This window comes from Passer domesticus, chromosome 6, assembly GCF_036417665.1.
Source record: "Passer domesticus isolate bPasDom1 chromosome 6, bPasDom1.hap1, whole genome shotgun sequence".
Classification (NCBI taxonomy): Eukaryota; Metazoa; Chordata; class Aves; order Passeriformes; family Passeridae; genus Passer; species Passer domesticus.
The window spans coordinates 50,873,259-50,894,279 of record NC_087479.1 but is presented as its reverse complement, the minus strand read 5'-3'; the positions used below and the strand labels follow the sequence as shown (position 1 = coordinate 50,894,279).

The window sequence follows — 21,021 nt, the reverse complement described above, 5'->3', positions numbered from 1 at the left end:
CCGGCTGGAATCCGGCCTGGGTTTTGCTTTTTGCCGACTCCAGTCCGGACCCTGGCTAAACCCGGGGGTTCTTGAGGTCATTTGAGTGCCTTCTGGGGTTATTTGAGAGCATTTGTTTTGAGGAAAACGCACAAACACCACAGGTTTTTGTCCTAAAATAAGAGACTGATGAGTCCTTCAGCTTTATTCGAATAAAGGGAGAGAATCCACTGGGGCATATCCACAGGGTTTTCTTCCTCTCCATTTTGGAAAGATCAGCCTCCTTTTATCCTAATTCCTGGCTGCATGTTCCCCTCTTCCTTTTCCCACTGGCTGAGGTACTAGGAAGGCACAGCCTTCCCGAACCGCCTACCACATATCGCCCCTTGAACGTACTGCTTTACCACGAAGTTTTGAAGTTGAGGGTGTACTTTCCCTAGCGTATGTCGGGTGTGCACTCTACAACAAACCCACAGCCCAAAGACAGTAGAGACATTAAGACTCCCACTTTCACCCATCAAATTGTTTTTACAGACATCAGCACATATATTTCATATCTAATCTAAGCCTACTCTCTTTCAGTTTGAAGCCTGGGACCTGTCACTACACGTAAAAGACCCCTCTCCATCCTTCCTGCAGGCTCCCTTCAGGCACGGGGAGGAGACGAAGGGAGCCCCGTGTCCCCTCCGCCGCTCTCCGAGGCTCAGGGCTGTCCCTCGAGGCCGCAGCCCAGCCCATTCCCCGCCATCCCCACACGTTTCCAGGGTCGCACCCCAGCCCACTCCCTGCCATTCCCGCATGTCTCCAGGCCCGCAGCATTCCCCGCCATGCCCACACGCTCCCAGCGCCTCCCCCCGCGCTCCCCTCAGGCTCGCTGCCGGCGCCTGCGCGCGCCTGCGCCGCGCTCCGCCATGGCGGCCTGGACGTGCTGCCGGGTGGCCGCCGTGTCCTGCCTGGTGCTCTGCGTCTCCCTGCTCCTGCCGCGCACCTTCCTGCCCCGGGCCGGCGGCAGGCAGGAGCCCGGCGCCGCGCCGCCCGAGGGTAAGAGGCCGCTGCTCGCCGCCGCCCCTCCTTGTCCCCCCCCGGCCGGGACGCCGCGGCCCCGCTCGGGGTGAGCCCGGGGCGGGCGGGCTGCGGGGGCTCCGTGAGGGGCCGGGGCTGCTCGCAGGGAGCTCCGCCGCCCGCTGTGGAAACGTAGCGTAGTTCCCTCTTGGCACGTCTCTCCCCCGTGCTCATCCCTTAGCGACGCGTGGAGTGCCGGAGGATTCATCCGTGGTTGCCGCTGTGATCTACTTGCTTCTTTTTTTAAGTAGTTTAGAAACTTCAAAATGCCGTTTTATTTATGTGCGGGTATTAAAGCTTCCCGAAAAGTGACATATTCATTCCACTTTTTTCATTTGTTTTGTTGTGTTGTTTTGGCTTGGGGTTTTTTTTTTTTTTTGTGTTTTTTTTTTTTTTTGTTGTTTTTGTTTGTTTGTTTGGTTGGTTGGTTTTTTTGTTTGTTTTTTTGGTTTTTTGTTTGGTTGGTTGGTTTTGTTTTTTTTTTTTTTTTAATTGCAATACATCCCTTCATTATTTTGTTACTTTGTGTATGGAGTGCTTTTGTTGTTGCATAAGAAATAAAAATTCATTTGAGTCGTCTTCATTGTTCAGTTTCCTACGCCAGCATTTCAAACTTTTGTTCTCATGCACCACATTCTCATGATGGCTTGTTTTAGGCTCACACATCCTGTCCTTGTGGCCCCCCCGGCTGTGTCCCCCGTGCCTGCCCTCCCACTCCGCGTGTCCTCTCTTTAAGTTCTCAAGGAGTGGGTTCATACGAGCGTCTCCCATCCTTTTTGTGCCCATTGCCTTGTACTGTAGAGGTTATTTTTTGCCCCAGGCACTTCACAGAGAAGCTGGTGCCATAATGCCTGCAAGCCAGAGGTGAGGCTGGTGGGAGCACAGAGAACTTACAGTTCTGCAGGGTGCTGTCCCACAGGGACTCGTGTCTGCATCCTTCCAACAGCCTGGTTCTTCATGTCTGCACTCTTCAGTGACACGGATTTCATTTAGTATTCCATTTCAGGGTTTTCTGAGGACCTCCAGCCTGAAGGTACTGCTAAAACAGTGCTGCCTTGAAGCCAAATACAGGATTTCCATGCCAGCAGCTTTTTCGTGGTTACCATATGCATTTTTGGTCTTTGAGAACTTGAGAGGAGGTTGGTCAGCACTGTAGATCTGCAGCTGTGTAGCTCCATTGCAGATGGAGCAGGGATGGGAGCAGATGCTCTGGGAGGTGGTACCTGGCTCCCCATTAACTTCTGCCCCTGCCCAGCTCCCGACTGATCCCGCAGTGGTACCAGATGGAATTTGACACACCGTTTTCCCACAGCAATGCAGTCTTAAGCAGTTCTCATTTAATGCTGTGGTGCACCTTCCTTTGGCTGCAGGTTGATCTGACAGAAAATAGCTTTAAAAATCCCAACAACAAACTTGTTCTCCAGTTATTTTCAGTGCCCCCCAATTATTTTCAGTGCCACCTGTCGAATGAATGATGTTTGTACCTGTTCTAGCACAGCTGGCTCTGGGCAGTGCTGTGATAGGGCGGCTTAATCACCTGCAGCTGCAGCTAAATGCTTAAAATAGGTAACATAAACACTCTCTGCCTCCTCACTGTTGTAAATGCTTGCCATCATTGCTGCAGAGATCACGGGACAGCACAGGTTTGTGTGTGCCTGATGCAGCACAGGCACCCAGCGTTGCTCCCCTGTTGCAGCCCAGCACCTGCCTTTGGCTGAGGGTGTAATCACTCACCTCAGCTGGTCGGTTTCAGATGAGAGTTTGTAGCCTGTGTTTTCAACTTGATAGCAAGGATTTCATTACACCTGCTCTGTGGACCAAATTGTATTTCACCTGAAGTTATTTTTTTTATTGGAAGAATAAATCTTGATTGAACCATTTAATTCATATCTCTGTCATTAGTTGTCCTTCTCAGTGCACTGATAACTGCAGTTACCTGGCAGGAGTTTCAGGGGCCTGAGGTAATCATGTCATTCTTGAAGTTAATAAAGTGCTTATGGTAGTCTTGGGGGCAAAATGTCTCTGAATAAAACATGCTTAAAATTTAGTACCGTTTGTTAGAACTCAATGTTACCAGAAGGCTTTTTATCAAAACAGGCTTTAGGCATGGAAATGGAACTTTCTCTAAAAAAGTCATTTTCAGAGGTCTCTTTTAGGAAAATGGTGTGCATTGAACTATAGAAGTTCGTATTATCTTCTTTTTCACAGCAATAATTTCATGTATATGACAAAGCTTACTTGAAGAACTTACTGTGTTTGTATCACATTCCTAGCTGACTTCACAGGCATTAGAATGTTTATCTTTTCTTAAAGAGGAGCAAAAGGGGGACCCACTAGCAGTTTTAAAAGTACTTTTTAAGGCTAGTGCTCATAAATATATGCCATGCATTTTGTAAAGCCACTTTCTAAGTTGGTAGTTTCAGATAAACCTTACAACTCCACGACAGTAGCAGACAGCAGCTTTACAAAAATATGTATATGACAGTTCAGGTAACCTCCTTGCTCAACTTGAATTTGTGCAATGTACACATCAGTTGCCTGCTGGTGTCCTGAAGAAAATTATGTGGAGAGACACATATTTACCTAGACTAAGAGTTGCTGAATAGTACAGTAATATAAGTCTAAATAACTTTATAAATAGTTGAGTTGGGCTCATTAGCAATTCCTAAAACCCATTAAGTAGAAACATAACAGCTTTTGTGGAAAAAAGATGCTTGAGTGATCTGAGTATCATCATCTGGTTGGTTGTTGTATTCATTGTGTTGTAAATACAGTTTTTAAGATTTTCTTCTTTTCAGTTGATTGTTAATGTTGTTACAAGATTAAAAACCCCCCAGTCATTCTCATGTGAAAATGCCATTGAGGACTTCATCTACATTCAGAAACTACAGCCTTTTAAACAACACAAATGTTCACTGGGGCATAATTTCATTTTTGGACTTCAAGCTCTTGAAGGGACTGGGTTAAACACAACACGCTCTGCTTGCCCTGTAGCTGGTTTGCAAAGTTGATTTGAAGCATTAAAACTGACAACATTATTAAATGTGTAGGATAAATCCCAGGTAAAAAGACTGCAAAGCCAGGTAGGGTGTGCTTGGTGGGAGTTACCACACACAGCAATCAGTCTGCAGCAAGGCAGCCCTCGGGCTGTCACAGGGGAGCTGAGAAATATTTCAAAAGCAGAGCAGCACTTTGGCACCCTTCAAAGCTAACCAGAGTTAGTACCCTTTCCACAGCATTCCCACAGCAGGAAAATGTCACCATCCCCACTGGCAGCTGGGTAGGGTAGCAAGCAAGGACCCAAGACATGCCCTTCTGTGCTCATCAAGTGTCACCTGATTTTCTTGATATTATGTTATTGTTCCTGTATGCTGTTGTCTACGTTTGAAAGTGGTTTGTTTCATCCTTGGAAGTGTGGAATCTTGTTCAGGTCACAGTGGCACCCCAAATTGTTACGTTTTTCATTTATATACTGTGCATTTAAGAGCCTTGTGCATATGTTGCTTTCAAGTTGCTTGTGCCCTCAATTTTCTGTGTAATTCACATGGGTTCTTCACAGTAAAAAACTATGGAAGATAGTATTTGTTTATTAAGGAAATAATTATAGAAGTGTAAAATCAATAGGGTAGGTTTAGAAATAGGAGTCATGAAATTCCCCTTTAAAATTATCTTGGTGATTAAATTTCTAGTGTCTGTCCTCTTGGCCTGTTAGATTTAATTCAATTGAATCTTTTAAAGCACAAATGAGGCCTTGTGGATAATTTAGAAAACTATTCGCTTTAAATACAGTTTCACCTTTGTCAATTATTTTCTGCTTTCTTGGTATCTCTCTTTTTTAAAAATAAATAATATTTGCATAAATATAAGATGCTTTATGAGTGTTTACCTACCCTGCTGCTTCATCCCCACCTTAGTGATGCTGTGCTCTGCACGACATCACACTCGTTTCCACAGTGACCTACTGCTGCAGGGCATTGTTGCTGGAGCAGGGGGACTTTCTTGTAAATAAGATGCTATGCTTTCCATCACAGACTTTGAATAATTCACTAAAATTTAAGTGCATGATAACAGCTTCCTCGAAATTAAGCTAATCTGAGAGTGGCTTTGGTCAGTGGTAGTGTACCCTGGCAGTTACACCAAAGAACTCATGGAATGTGTGCTGTCATCTACAATAAAAATGTGTTTTTAATAGTGGAACTTCATGAATTATTGATACCACTTCCTAGTAAGTGTTTACTGCAATTTTCTGTGCTCAGGAATTTAGCTGCCTGTGATGGTGTTTCCTAGCAAGACCAAATGTTAATTAAATTTTTCTCTTGTGTCTCATAAAAGCACTTGCAGCTGCATACTCGCAGAAGTAAACTCAGTTATTAGCAGCACCACTTCAAACCTGCTTTTCATTTTCTTTCTGCAAGCACAGGCAGCCTGTCCCAGCACCAGGCAGCAGCAGTGTCCATGTGTGCCAGGGAGGGGGAGTTTTCCAGCCGGGATCAGGGAGTGAGCTGCAGCCCAGCCTGGCAATCCCATCTCTGGTGCTTCCATCCAGCGCCTCCCACCACCAGATTCCCTGGCAGGGTAGCTGAGTAACTCAGCTCAACACCAGTCAGTGGAAAGAAGTGCAGGTTCACATCCAAGCTGGGTATGGAGATGGAAAGTAGGATATCAACTACAGAGGAGTAAAATAGTGAATTTCATAGAAAAATTGTTGAATTGATGGCAGCAAGAAAATAGAATAATGCATGAGCTTAAATTTATTGAGGTTCTTGCACCCTTCAGTTGTGTGAAATCATTTGCAGCACCATTTCAGGCTCTCTGCAGTCTTACTCTAGCATCTGTACATCCATTTATGCTTGCTCTCCTTTCTCGTGTTAAATTAGCTCTGCCTAGAAAGGTTAGAAACCTCTACATTTTTTTCCCTCTAAAATGCCAAAGATAATATGTCCCAGGCTATATTCAATCTCCTTTCTCACACTGCTTTACCTTAGATCTTTATAAGGAGAACAGCTTGAGGTAAAACCAATTTTCTTAATCTTTCATTACTCGCTTGGTAAAATCAGGTAAAATACTATTTCTTATGGCAATAACCAGAAATCTATGCTGGGCAAACACTGCAGTCGTGTGTCAGGGAGTTAGGTGGATAATGGTTTGGACATTAATACATTTATACATTAAATGCCTTTGGGCAGTACTGAAAGATCAGGCTCACAGTGGAAAACTGATACCTTGTTGGGGGATCTTGAGGAGAGAAAGAAGTAGGAATCTGTCATTTTATCCTGCTGGAGATGGTGATCTGTTGTGTATTCAGACAAGAATATACCTATTAAAATCCCTGTTTTTTTAATTGCCCTGCCAGCTCTTTCTCTGCTAAAAATCAGGATATTTTAATTCTGTGATTCTACTCCTAATTGTGTAGGAGTAAAATTGCTAGGAGTAAATGGCTTTAAGTAAAACCTAACTCCCAGCACTGCCCATCACAAGAGACTGAGGACTGAGTTTACAGACTTGGTCCAACAAGTTACTTATTCATCAGTGGTGATGAATTTACAAGCAGAGAAAATAGGTCACTTGCACTTGTTGCAGGTTGATGCTACGTGTAAAAGGGTGGAAAGCAATAGAAATGATCTTTGTGTGGTTTTTTGCAGGGAAGCTCAGTCGCTTTCCACCGAGGATGCATTCCCACGCCACTCCCGACGGCAGAGCTGTCCCTCATTTTCCAAGGTCTCACCTTACTGAAGCAGTTGCCAAGGCCAAGGCAGGTGGAGGTGGAAGCACTGGTGGAAGTGGAAGAGGACTCGTGGGACAGATTATCCCTATATATGGATTTGGCATCTTCTTATATATTCTGTACATTTTATTTAAGGTAAAACCAACATAAATTGAAAAGTCAGGGAAATAAAAAACTTGGGAAAAAAAAAATTATACTGTCATTTCAGTACCTTGTTCCATTTCAGCTGTGCTCGAAAAAATGCTTATGCTGGACCTTTGCCTGGTGGTCAAAAGATTGGAGTATCCTGTGGGTTTTGCTATTGCAAGACTGTAGCTAAGAATGCAGGGAAGGGTTTCTCTGATCCTGCATTGGCCTCTGACCTCTTAAAATTTCTTAAGGATTTTTTTTTTCCTCCTGGAAAATGTGCAGAGTAATATTAGATGAATTTTGAATATACATGTAGTATTTTCCCTGTTGTATATGGCTACACTTATATGTACTCTGTATGTCACATTTGTTCCAAGAGTCTGATAGGAATTTTCAGCTGGCAAAATCTTCCAGGCATATTTCATGGTTTTGCTGGTGGCTGTGCTTTTCTGTGGCTGCCTTCTGGCCTATTTCAGTTTTCTGTAATTTTTTTTTTCCATTGCTTTGGGGCTTATCTATTACTATTGTTGTAACTCATAGAAGGGCCATGTTCTTGTCCTCATCAGCTGGCTTCCAAAGGAAGAACTACTCCTGCGGAGAGGAAATGCCCCCCTGCTACACCTGGGAACATGAAGAGGAAAATCAGTGAGTATGGCTCTGAGTTGTGTCTGTGAAGCTGTAATGGTCCAACAGCGTTCTTTGAGTTCTGGGTGCACTGTAAAGCTGATGTTCCCTCCCACCCAAAAAAAACCCAAAAAAACCAAAAGAAACAACAACAACCCAAAAAACAAACCCAAAACCAAGCCAGAATCTTCTGTGTTGGAATGAGCAAGAGTTCAAAAGAATTACTGCGCTGTCACTTTCTAATCTCATCCAGCCCATGAGGCTGTGATAGCAGCCTGATCCCAAGCCCCTCTGGAAGAAATGGGTTTTCATGAGGTTTGCTGAATTAACTGCACGGATTTGCTGAAAAACTGTGTCACTAATGATTAAAAATGGATAATAGGATGTCCAGCTATAATTGTTGTATAATCCAACAGTCTTGTAAGAGCACAGAAAGATACCATGAAAGCTAGTTTAATTTTTTTGATATGGTGAATTCTCAGCCATCATCAGGAACTTCCCTAATTTGTCCTTTTTTTTGCAGAGATTTAATGCATGCAATAAAGAGAGCAAATCATATTCTGAAATGTTAATTTGATTTTACCTAAACATTAGTGAGATAGATTCAAGTGTTTGTAGGCACTTATTAGATAAATTAATAAGTTTATTAGTGAGGATTGGAAGAGTAGTTCCCATTACATCATTTAAATGTGTTGTGTTTAGCTGGCTAAACTGTAATAGAAAAGAAAAGTACTTAGGGCTTTATAGAAAGTGCTAGCAGGAAGGTAATTCTCTTAACATAGCTGTAATTTTCTTGACATTAATGCACATATTAGGAATGCCTAATGTGCTCAGTGCTGTAGACTGTGTCTCCAGTGCACTCGTGCTGTGTTGTGCCTGACAATTTTGGGCAATATATTAGCAATGGTAATTACATATTTTTCTTTGATGCTTGGTGAGAGAAAGTAACTTTGTAGTAAGTTAACTTTGCCATCATTATATCCCGAAGAACTAACGGTGAAAATTATTCTGCCTTTTTTTCTACAGCTCTTCATTTATATTCCTAAAGCATTCATGGCAAGCTGTAGCAGAGCAGGGGACAGGTCACTGGATTAGGAGCCTGAAGACTGAGTCACCACTTACATAGTGACTTGGAGGAAGTGACTTCCTTTCTCTTTGCCAATTCCCCTTCCTCTTCTTTTAAAGTCTCAGACATGCAAAATAATTACATCAGTGTTTGCCTTAAGTCATGGCAATCTGTGCAGGATAGAGTTCTTTGTAAAAGCAGGTTAGCTGATGGATTTCTCCATTCCTACTATGTTGAAGTTCCATTGTGCCTTTATGCTGCTCCAATGGGTGTAAATATTGGTAATGTTCTTCACCTTCTTAGGCCAGGAAGAGTAGGTAGAACTCTCTAAGCTGAATTTTTTCATTTCCTCACAGGCAGTTTGGTTTGGTACAGGAATACATTTTCAAGGCTCCTACTGACAGACCTTGGGATTTTTTTTGTTTTGTTTTACAGCTGACTATGAGCTCACTCAACTCCAGGAAAGACTGAGAGAGACAGAAGAAGCAATGGAAAAATTAATCAACAGAGTAGGACCTACGTATGACAGGTGTGTTTCAAATTAGAATATTTTAAGGAGAGGTTCCATTTTGATTGGAAATTCAACTTTCTTCCATTATCTATATTAAAATAGCATTTTTATTGCTACTTCAAATTATTGAAGTTTGGTTTTACACATCCCAATTCTTGTTCTGCAGCTTTTCTCTTTTCAGTATCTATATATAGAATAAATAATTTTTTCCAACTTCATTTCCTTAAGTAGAAAAGAAATTATCCCTATTTCCCCCCTTTGTACAGTGTATTATTTGGAAGAAAATGACAGGTATATGTAAAAAAGAAGATAAACCATCTACATTTAAAGTACATAAAACAGCCTGTTTTATGTGACCAAAATAATATCCTGAAATATTATTTTCCAATTCTATGGATTATTTTCCTAAATTGAACTGCTGTTATAATCTATGTAAATTCCTGTTAGAATAACCATAACATTTTTCTTTAAGGCAGAATTGTATAATAATCTGATTACATAACTTAGTTCCACTTTAAATTCATGCATTTGCTTCTAAATACAAAAGACAAAGGGTTGTAAAATCAGCATTCAAAATTTTATTATGTTTATTAATGTTTCCTACAAATCTGATGTCACCAGTCTGTGTTACAAAGAAACACTGGAAACAAGTCTATGTTTTTCATAAGAAGAACAGATCAATAGTACACTGCTTAACTGCAGTGAGAAAAAAAAACCCCTGAAAATAAAAACTGAAATACCATAAATATGGAGGTGAGGTTTGCAAAAAATGAGAGCTGTTCTGGCTGTAAATCATGTTAACTTTGTCTGGATCATCCAAGGCCTGTTTTAACCTATCCTGTAGGAATCCTGTGCTGAACATGCACATTTTGTTAATGTATGGCTCAAACCACTTCTCCTTGAGTGCAGTTTTGCCCTCTTTGGGCTGTGCCCTGTACAGTCTCGGGCAGACAAGGTGCCCAACCTGCCCATGTTCAGCAGTTCCCAGTGGGAGAGCCCCTGAACTGCCCTGGTTTTGTTAGTGCAGAAGGATCCTGCTTTGACTGCCACTCATCTCTGTGCTGCAGAGCTGACACAATGCTCTACACGTTCCTCTAAGCTGACAGGAATAGGCTTAGGAACTGCCCAGATATTGTGCTGATTCTCAGGATGGGATTTTTTTTTTTTTTTTTTTTACTGGGAAAATCGGTTTAGGGTCTGATCCAGTATTTGTTCTACTCTGTGTTATTGGCCCAAAGCCTCTATTTAGTAGAACTTCCCTTCTTTGTTCAACCAGACTATTTATATAGATGGGTCTAAAGGTCTCAGGGGAAATGAGAATCTGAATCTAATGAAGAATTTTGTATGTTGCCTCTTTGAAGAGGAGGGGAAAGGCACCTCTTGATGGCACAAATAGCTGTTTTCAAACACTTTGAAGCTTGCTTAATCTACTCATTAATTTCACTAATACTGGATAAATCTATTAAAATAAAACCTATGGTTAGAAAGTGTAGTTAGAGTACTGAGCAAGTCTTTTCAGTCTGGATATTGATAGATTTAAATAAAAAGGAAAGAATAAGAGAGTAAAAATGACTTGAGCTTTATTTATTGATCTGCAATTAAACCCTTACACAGAAAGGTCAGAGACAGAAATAACTGGTATCAAGTTTCAGCTAATGCTGAAAGACCCCAGGTGAGACTATGGCCCTTTACACCAGGTATGGCAAAGCAACAGCCAGCCTCTGTTGTAGAAAGCAGCAACCAGAAACTTGGATTTGCTTATTTTCTTCATGAGTTGAAGACGAACCTCCAAACAAACTGAGGGGACTTCCTTCCAAACCAGCATATCAGTTGGAATTGCTACACTGTTAAGTAGAGAAACAACCTTCCAGAAATACAAAATCATCAAAAAGTACAAGTACAGGTACTTTTAATAAGGCCTAGCATGTTGTAGGAAAAATGAGAAGCAAGATAAAGAAAGCAAGAGGAAGAAAGAACTGCCTGGCCAGGTCCTCAACAATGTAACCAGAAATTTCTATTTCTGGTAGTTAGGTAAGAGAAATAATGCAGATCACCTACCTGTTTTTAAAGTCTTGTTTACCAGGCTGTCTACTGGAAAAACTTCCTTTTTTATCATAAACTGAGCAAAGGTGATATGGAAGAGTAAGAGGCTCTGTGGGGTGCCATTTTTTGGGATGTAGCTGCATTTTGATAGTGATTACTTTAAGATCACAAAGCTAAAAAACAGCAGTTAAAATGTCTGAGATGCCATTTTAGATTATTTACATTATTTTCCCTGCAATCATTATGGCTCTTTAGGAAATGTTTTAATCTCACAGTAAGAATAAGAAGCCTTTACTTTGCCTGTTAGTGAGCTCTTTGGGACTGTACAAAGTGTAAATATTGCCATTATGAAAAATAATACTTATGTTGGAGCTACAAATGCAGACAGCAAAAATAATGACCTTTTCTTGCACTGTAAACCTTCTGCATCTGTTATCCTCTGAGTGTTCCTAAGTGCATTATATCCTAGTAAATCTCCCATGTGCAGGCAGCCAGATGTCTTACACACTGCCAGCAACCTACAGTAAGTCTTCCCAGAGGCCTTAAATGAAGTCAAAATAACACATGGGCTTTAGTTTCTCCCTCTCTGCAGGGAAATCTGCCTTTTAAACAAGATATTTGGAGAAGGAATGCTCTGACATACAGAGCCCTTGTGCTGCAGTAAGACAGGAGTGTTTTCTAATGAGGGTATCCCACATAGTGGGAATTTTCCTGTATGAAATGCCACAGTGATGCAGCTGCATTGACTGATCCTTTTATCTGAGCCAGCTTATCTGCCCAATGTGCTAAAGAGATAGGTCTCTCTGTCTTCAGCCAAGTGATATATATTCAAATTGTTTTGTCTCTTAAAGGAGGATTAGTTCAGCAATTCTGTCACAGCTTTGGTCAAAGGCTGATGAAACCATTCCATTTTGTGAGCCTCTTAATTCACATCTCAGATTCCACATCTGCCAGGCTTTTGGGAAGGTGCTGCCTCACACATTCAGTTCTTTGTGGAACAGATTGCCACCACAGCCTGGGGGAAATCAGTGTAACCTACGTAGAGTGTTGGGATATCAACTTTTCAAACTGTGGGGCAAAGTGCTCCCTGGTAGAAAAGCAGAAAAGTGATCTCAGGGAAGCAGTTTAACCTAGGTAGGTGCTAATCAAACCAGCTCCTGAGCTAAGTTCAGTTACAGACAGCTGTGCCTGCAGCTGTGCACAAAATCCAGCCCAGGATCAGCACTTCCACCACCATCACACCAACCAGCAGTAGGATGCTAATCTTACTTTAAACCAGTGTGCCTTTGCTGCCCTTAGTGGAGTAGCCATCATTCCTATTCAGGCAGAGTGCCACAAAGTACCTCTTGGAGTGCTGCTCCAGTCCCAGCAGCTGGTAAGGGGAAAACCTGAAGAAGGACATTGCAAGGTTATTAGAATTCTGATAATTAAAATGAGGCTTACATGACCTAAAGCCAAAATCTGCCTCCAGCTCCTCTCTTCCCATTTCTTTCCTACACTTCACTGAGCAGCCTACTCAGTGAATGGAGGTGAAATCTCACTCTTGGAGATTATGTGTCTGTCTGCTCTCCAGACCAGGGATCACCAGAGACCATCTCTCTGACCTCACATGCCACCTACTGTTCAGCATTCTGTGCATGCCAAGGGCCACCCTTTCAAGTCATTTTCAAGGGGGTAACAGCTTCTGACTCATACACAGATCCAAAGAGTGCCAGAGGAGTGGCTTGAACTGGCATTACTGCTCAAGGATTACTTAAACCTCAAGTTACCTTAATTTTAAACTCAAGATGAAATAAGCACCAATGGTCAGAACCATTTTCACCCCTGGTGGCAGCCAGTATCTTTCCTATTCTGGCCTACTAAGTTAGCATACTGCAGAGCACCCCCCTCCAAATCCTACCTTTTTGTCCATAAGATTTTAGAAGCTTTGTTTCTTTGCAGAGAAAATCACATGTAATGACTACATGATCTTATCTGTTGCAAGTACTTTTGTTACAGCAGTAGTTGTATTACCTAAGCAGTAATTAATTACTAGATCCAGCAGTGTAGAACAAGTCAAAAGTTTGCTTTCCATCTGATAAAAATCTCAGTCCTCTCCCTGTAATTCTAAAGGGCAAGTGACAGTTAAATGTAACACCTTCTTTCCATTCTTAAATCTTCCTTCCTGTTTCTGCCCCCCACCTCCCCACCAGGCTGCATTGTTGACTGTCTATAATGAAAGGATGATCTGTCCAATTTGCACATTTAATGGTCATGATGAGAGATTTTAGACTCTTGAGACTAATGACTGTGAGAAATTTTGGTCAGCCTCACAAGCTACACATGTGGCACAGATTCAGAATTTCATTCCTTATAATACTTCATATAAGGCACTGCACCCTAATTCTTACCTAACACACTTTTAAAGGCAAGAAATTTCTGTAATGTCTTTTGTATCATAACTCTTTTTTGTGTGTCACTTTCATCTTTCTCTCACATTGGCTTTACCTGCCTTCCTTTACCTGTTTAAATTGCAGGCTTTTTGGGTAAAGGGATAAACTATACCCAGCTGAAGTGCAGAGCACATGCAGATGTTGAGGAAGGATCACACTCCTCAGCAGGTTTCTCCAGACTGTGCTGCTGGCATGGATCAAACAGTTGGGTTTAACCTCTTCTCATAGTTTGCAATAACAGTGGACTAAATTCTGATGTCTAATATTTTCTAGCAGGACTCAAAATGTTACAACAGACCAGGAAAAAATGTTACTTCAACAACTCAGAGAAATTACTAGAGTTATGAAAGAAGGAAAATTCATAGATGACATCTCTCCTGAGAAGGAAGCTGAGGAAGCTCCATACATGGCAGATTGGGAAGGTAAGAGCCTTTCTTACCATTACCCTTACTATAAAAATTGGATAAACACTACTCACAGTTCCAGATCCTTTCCAAGTTTTGGTTAACTTTATCCTTCCTTTTCCAGAAGCCAGTGTTCAAAACTTTGCAAGAGGTTGCTTGGCCTTTTTGTCCCCAGCCATAACAGAAAAAAATTACATTTTGCTGTATCCAACATTTCTTTTAGGGTAAACACTGCACTATCTGCTGCCCAAAGTGGCATATGAATATTCATATATGCTCCAAATGCATTGGCTGCTCTGGGTTTATATCTTTCCCTTTCTGTGCTGGATTTCATGACAATCATAAAACCCTTGGAAATCAGATCTATATGTTTTAGATAACTTACAGGTTTTTTGGTTTTGGTTTTGTTTTTTTTTTTTTTTTTGATTAGTTGCTCTTTGTTAGCTCCAATGTTGTAAAAGTCAACTCCAGGAAATCTTTTAAAAACTATTTAATGTCCTTTCTTCCTTGGTGTTTACATGCTACATAAATGTGTTTTCAAGATATCTTATTTGAGCTGCTCTGTATCATAATTTTAAATGCAGGCTTAATTTCTTGCTTTTTAAAAAGCTTTCAAAAATTATCCAAAACATAAAGCATAAACAGTGGCCTTGAGCTCTGTTCATAAAGTCAAGTTTATTGTGTTATTTCTAAAATGAAATACACAAAGTCATTGATATAGTTGTTTTTTCAATTTTTTCAGTAATGCTGTTCATAGCAAATGTTCAAGCCATGCATCAGTCAATCTGTAGGCAGAAAAAAAAATAAGGATCCATTCAAAGATCTAAGACACACCATTTTTACCTGTTAGCCCCCATAGCTTCCACCAAAGCTGAGGTTTCAGTCCTGAAAGTCAGAGTTGATATCCTGGCTCCCTAAAGTAAGTGAATGTTTTTTCATCATCTCCCAACAAGACATGCTTTGCACATTCCTGCCATGGATTTCATACTGAGATGCGTACATGGCATTAAAGAGCTGACACTTGCATTGGCAGTAGGAAAAACAACTGTCCTGGCCAGCTTTTTATCCACCACTGAGGTCAGGATTCCTTTTAAATCCTGGTAATGCTCCAAGCTGCATATCCCTTTATTCCTAAGGTTATCCAGAAGAGACCTATCCTGTCTACGATAATTCCGATTGCTTCAAGCGCAAGCAGGACACAATCCTTGTGGATTACCCTGACCTGAGCCAGCCCTCTCCAGAAGAGCTGGCAGAAAGAATGGAGGGCATGGAAGATGAGGAGTATCCTTATGATGAAACCCTGCTGAGTGATCTCACCATGGGAACGGGTGGTCAGGATTTAATGCAGAAAAAGGATGATGTAACTCTCGTCAAGGAGGAGAAGACTGACCTTCCTCCCAGCCAGAGCACTGGGGAGTGCTGCTGTTGCTGTGATGATGATCCTGCTGTCATAGCAGAGAATGCTGGATTCCACTCTGAGAGCTGCAGTGAAGCAGAAGAGGCAAGCCAAGAGGACCTGTCCGTGGAGTCAGAAAATGAAAATGCTGCACTGGAACAGCAAAAGAGCAGTGATTCAGAGCAGACAGGCACACTGAGAAAGCGCAACACCAAAGTACTTGATTGATAGGGACAACCATCTGGATGGTAAAGGCAGAGGTCATAAACTGTCATCCACGTGGGTTCTGTTCCCACTGAGGACTTCTCTGTGTTCATCTCCTTGTACCTATTGCATTCTCGTGGTACCAGTCACATCATCTGCCTGAACGGGAAACCAATGCCCTCTTTCATGCAGTCATCATGGGTTACCATGATGCTGCCAACAGTGCTTTGTCCTTGATTTTCGAAGCCTTGTATTTTGGAGCAGATACTTGTGACTTGCTCCTTTTCAATTCTAAAGGAGCTGTGCTTGGTTTTGCCCCTTGTCATCCCAGAGTTAACCAAATGTCTCTTCTGACTTTTTCAGAAACATCTGTGTGCTACCAGTTAGGACAGTTAATCAAATCCTTCTATATACATGAGTTTACTGGGGTGCTGAAGGACAAAATATGCCTTCTTTCTCTTAGCTCAGTGTTAGCTGGTCAGCAGAGCAGATCACAGTCACACACATGACCCTCTCAACTCTGTCACTGCTCTCTAGTTTTGAGAAACTGCTGTCACCACAATCCACAAAGCTCCTCTGCTACCCCACCGCCCTTTTCCCAGTCATTCCGTGTTGTTGGAACAGTAGCCTAATCCATGTTGTGTTACTTGTGTGAGCAAGACTGAAGCTCTGTGAGTTGTGCTTTAACTTTGCCTTAGCTGTGGTGAAATTCCCAGATGACTGCAGGAAGTGGACCACAATGTGTGAGAGCATTAAAAGTACCCCTAGAGATTAAAACCAAAAAAGCAGTGTAAAGGTTTGTCTGTAAAGGAGAGAACAGCATGAGGGGGACCCTCAGACTGAAGGTAGCAGGTAGGCTTTTCCTTCTTTCTGGAAACCTGTGGGTTTTCTATGCTCTTGGAATGCTATTGCCAGGGTCATGTTGAGGCTGCTCCAAGTATGGAGCGGAGGAGGATGAGGAGGGTGCTGGAGCCAAGGGCTCCTGAGGAGAGGTGCCAGGCTGTTCCTATGCCCAAGGGACAGCTTTTCCTGTGCAAGCAGCATGGCAGGTGGGGTGGGCTCCAGGAAAGATTCCCTCATGACCCTCCTGCTTCTCCCATACCTGGGCACTTTTCAGGCCCACCATAACCCAACTATTGTATTGGGCCACACTCATGGCGCAGTCACAGGGGCTGTTTGTGATGTCACCAGTCCCCTGCGTGCTCTGGCACTAGAGAAGCAGGGCCCTCTGCAGCTGCCCCCCGTCCACCCAGCTCTGAGGCCCTTGGTGAACGTCTGGAAGAAAGAAAAGGCAGAGCAGCGAGGCGGGTGGCAGAGCACCTCTGCAAGGGACGGCAGCAGGGCCCTTCCCGTGATGACCGAAGAGGAGGGCATGTGCGAGGAGGAGGCCGTGGAAGAGGAGGAAGAGGAGGAACGAAATCACCCCTCTGCCATGAGTGCCGCCGCCCTCAGTTCCCTGGTCATGGCCATGCAGAGCTTGGCCCTGTGCCCACCAGGGAACAGTGTGCAGCCCAGGGACATGGACCTGCCGGGGAACCAGCGGAGCACCGGGCTGGGCGGCCGCCCGCCTTTGCATGGGACAGCACAGAGACGCGCCCAGCAGCAGCCAAAGGGGGAGTCCCTTTCCCTGGGCCTGAAAAACGGCAGCAGGCGCCAGTGCAGGAGGAGGAGGGGAAGGAGGAGAAGGAGGAGCATCAGCCCTTGCACCATGAGGGCCATTGCCAACATGCGAGGGACGGCATGCAGCGCCTGCCTCCAGGAATTCTGGCGGCTCAAAATCCGCACCTGCCTGACTGAAAAATAAGCAACAAGAAAAGGATGAAAATCCTGTCCTTCCTCCTTATTTGGTACTTTGGCGACAGCACCTGTGCTCCCATGACCCCTTAAGTAGGAGGTGTTTTTTAGAAACTTTAGAAACTTTGCAGTTCCATGCCCACATCCTGCTTTGCTGGTGCCACCTTACATCTTGGGATTCTTAGGCTATGACATCAACAATTTGAGACTAGCTTTTTTTAACAGAGTAAAGTTATCATAATGAAAGCATGGAGCCCTAGGAATTTCTTCTTTGCAAATGTGCTAGGGAATATTACAGAGTCCCAGCCTCTACATGGGGCCTGTCCTACTAGCTCACCTATTCCATGTCCTCAACATCATTTGTTGATTGCATCAATAATCATTTGTTGATTGCTATGCATTATGTGAGCCCTTCCTTCTCATCCCCTACCCTGGATCCCCTATTCCTGGAGCTCCTCAGGGAAAGACATTAATTAACTTGGCTTTCACCAGGCTACTGTGCTGAGGTGACAGGAGTTATCCCCAAGAGGGACACTGAGGTTCTGCAGGTGGGGTTGCTACAGTCTGAGGTCAGCTACAATCCCTGATGGATGAGTGAAGTCAGCCTTGCATAAAGAATATTAGCAGACCAAGCCAAGAATGTAGACAGCTGTTTCTTTGGAGAAGCAACAGATGGCAGTTCGGCCAGGAAGAAGTACTGGCATTCACATGGAGATCCCTTCTAGCTGCTTCATAGGAAGTTCTTTTCAATGTTGGGAAATAAATTAAAAAAAAACCAAACCAATAAACCAAAAAAAAAAAAAAACCCACAGCAAAATTTCTTTCTTCCTCTCTTTTTTGTGATTGGGTGAGTGCCTATGGATTCCTCTGTCCGCTCTTGGTCTCCACAGCCCTGGAAAGGTACTGATGTGTGGGGTACAGGCCCAGCCCAGGCCTTGGAGATGGTGAGGAGCTGGGGCCCATGGCACACCAGGGCAGCCTGAGGGAGCTGCCTCACGAGGCTGGGACGATGGTGGAGCAGGTGCCCACTGAAAGTGTGGATGCCCCATCCTTGTCAACATTCAAGGTCAGGTTGGCTGGGGCTTTGGCCAATCTGGTCTAGTGTCAGCCTCACCCCAATGTCCAGTCAAGCCCTTACCTCATTCCCCAGTATTTCCAGGGAAATGGTAGGAGACGTGCTGCAGCCCTGCTGTGGATACAGGCACAGCCCATGTGAGCCTGATACCCTTTCCCTGGATTGTCACAGACTGGCGAGTGCTCCCTGTGTGTCACCGGAACTGTGACACTCTGAGGCAGACAGGAACATCCCAGGTAGGCATCCCACTGCATCTACAGATCCACCACAGGCCTCTGGGACACTCTGCTTTAATGAAATAAATTGGATTCCCCTGGTGTGCACCAGCTCCAAGCTGGGTGCCAGTCAAGGTGAGGTGCCAGCCTGGAGCTACCCCCACAGCCCTGCTCACATCGGTGCTGGGATGGGATGTAGGGGAGTGCCCATGGCAATGCCACCCATGGGAAGGGCCCGTGCCCCATCCAGAGTCACCACCCAGCCCTGCTTCATGCCAAGCCCTGCAGCCCAGCCCCCAGGGTGTCTGTATCCCTGAATTGTGGGTCTGGCCCACCAGCTGCAGCCGTTCCAAACATACCAGTAATCCACGTCATCGGGGAATCCAGCAGGTAGACATCACCACGGGAAAGTGGCTTTGTGCTGATCAGGAGCTCCTCGTGATGGCCATCATTCTCCAGATGGGAATTGCCTAATCCTCTTGGCACAGCCACTAGAATAATTATGCTGCACCAGACATTTTCTCCCAGGTTTGCAAAACCTCAGCGAAGGGGGTCCCCTTTTCAAGGTTTATTTTCCATTGTTTCAAGCACTAAGAAAGACGTAAACCCCTCTTTTACACGGAAAAAAAAAAGGAGCTGAACTCCCCTTTTACATGTGCCTTGCAAGGGCTCTAATCCCTTGCAGCTCAGGAGTTGTTAGGGCTACTTTTAACACCTGTGACAGAGCTAAAGGCTTCCTGTTTCTTTTTAGCCAGGTGTCAGAGAGCCTCAAGAGCTCATCCCTGAGGTGTCAATGGCCTTGGCAGCCCCTCCTCAGGGACCAGTAAGTGCTCTCTGAACGCAGCCAGACTTGCCTCCTGTGGCCGCTCACCAGCAGCCTTCAAACTGGGATTCCTCCTGTTTGAGTAATATTTCCTTTTCACCCTTCGCCTCAGCTCTCCCCCCTCTGAAACAGAAACGTCTGTTTAGAGGGGCATTTGAGAAAAGGACCATCAAATATGTGTCTCCAGCTTTCTCAATTATTAACTGCTCCTTTCTACTAGAGAACACTCGTAATTTGAAGGAGAGCTTAGCTGAACAAAATCAGGATTCTCAGAGAACTTTGATGAAGTAAGTAAATCAAAATCATAGGTCAGAACATCAGCAAAGCTGGGAATTTGAGAAAAAGTCACAGAAGCTCAGGTGGATGCCCACTGAAAGCAGTCAGGCTCTTTAAAAGCACACGTTCCTTTACTTGTGATGTTTCCCACCTGGCAAATGAAATGGCTGTACTTTTTGTTACAGTTAAAAGAAACAGCACATGTGTTGTTAAAAGGAAATATTATGACAAAACTAGATTTTAAAACCCATAAATGGGCTTACTTCTCCCTGCATATCTGAGAATGGTTACAGATTTTTGCAGACATTCAATGGCATCAGGCAAAAAGCAAAAAGTAAGATCCCTGCTGGCCCCAAAAATACTCTAAGGAGGATTAGTTATCAAACAGTATTTGGAAAAGAGATAAATATCTTAGAAGTTTATGACCTAACTCTTTGCATTAGCAATTAGTGTCCACATCTTGGATTTTTAATTTTCCAGCTGAGAATAAGAAAACTATGCTTACCTTTGAGAACACAGAACAAGGTAGTGCAATAATCTTCCATTTAAATAATATTTACTTGCACATCCTAATAAAAATAATAAAATTCTATGTTTTTAACTTCATGTATCTCAAACACTGGGGAAGAAAAACCAGGTAAGAGCTAGAAAATCATCTATATGTCAAGGGTTTTATACTGACCATGTATTTCAAAGCAAATGAATGCAACACCAGATCAGACAGACTGAGCATCCCAAACACAGCTGGAAAGGTTGGTCTGCTCAAGTGATTTTTCTCAGCTTTGGAGCTTCATCAGGTTTGTTTTGGGAGGCACAGATTCCAAAAGAGCAAATAGACACCTCTCCTTTTTCTCAGTGATCTTCCTGGGATGGCTTAGTGCTCACAGACCACTCCTCCTCTCTGCTGGGATCAAACACCTGCCCAAGTGCAAGATTACCCAAACTATATTGTTCCTGACAGAGGGAATTGTAAAAATAAAGTTTAAATGGCACTGGAAACTCCTTATCTTAAATAACTCCATATCCAGTGGAAGTAATTTATTGAGGTGTTTCCGACCTTGGGTAGGGAAAGACGTTGTTGTTTCAAACAAAGTAAGTTTAATATTTCTGCACAGTGTTCTGTATTCACAAACACTAAAATCAGTCGTTTACATACCGGTAAATAAATACATTTACTCCAGAATACCAAAGAGTTTCTTTAAAAAAAATTTAATTTGCAAAAGCACGTTCTTGCAGGTTTATCTAAAACTCTGTAAAGTATGA

General features: G+C 43.3%; 1 protein-coding gene and 1 long non-coding RNA gene across 4 annotated transcripts; one reads left to right on the top strand and one right to left on the bottom strand.

The window, feature by feature from the left end:
• The first annotated feature begins 856 nt into the window (after positions 1–856).
• Positions 857–15,816, top strand: RIC3 (RIC3 acetylcholine receptor chaperone). 2 transcript variants are annotated; one of them, XM_064425426.1, is made up of 6 exons: positions 857–1,020; positions 6,684–6,901; positions 7,462–7,540; positions 9,021–9,114; positions 13,848–13,993; positions 15,112–15,816. In XM_064425426.1, the coding sequence occupies exons 1-6, from the start codon at positions 891–893 to the stop codon at positions 15,597–15,599; spliced, it is 1,155 nt and encodes a 384-aa protein (XP_064281496.1). In that variant the 5' UTR covers positions 857–890; the 3' UTR covers positions 15,600–15,816. The 2 variants fall into 2 exon arrangements, with proteins under 2 accessions (XP_064281496.1, XP_064281495.1); XM_064425425.1 differs by having other exon boundaries at positions 13,845–13,993.
• LOC135303512 (uncharacterized) lies at positions 9,666–19,161 on the bottom strand. Of its 2 annotated transcripts, none has more exons than XR_010364986.1 (6): positions 19,019–19,161; positions 15,293–15,491; positions 14,050–14,136; positions 13,153–13,755; positions 12,409–12,527; positions 9,666–10,940 (listed from the first exon to the last, which is right to left on the bottom strand). It is a non-coding gene; the product is annotated as an uncharacterized LOC135303512 (long non-coding RNA). The 2 variants fall into 2 exon arrangements; XR_010364985.1 differs by lacking the exon at positions 19,019–19,161 and adding an exon at positions 18,508–18,642.
• Positions 19,162–21,021: the final 1,860 nt, after the last annotated feature.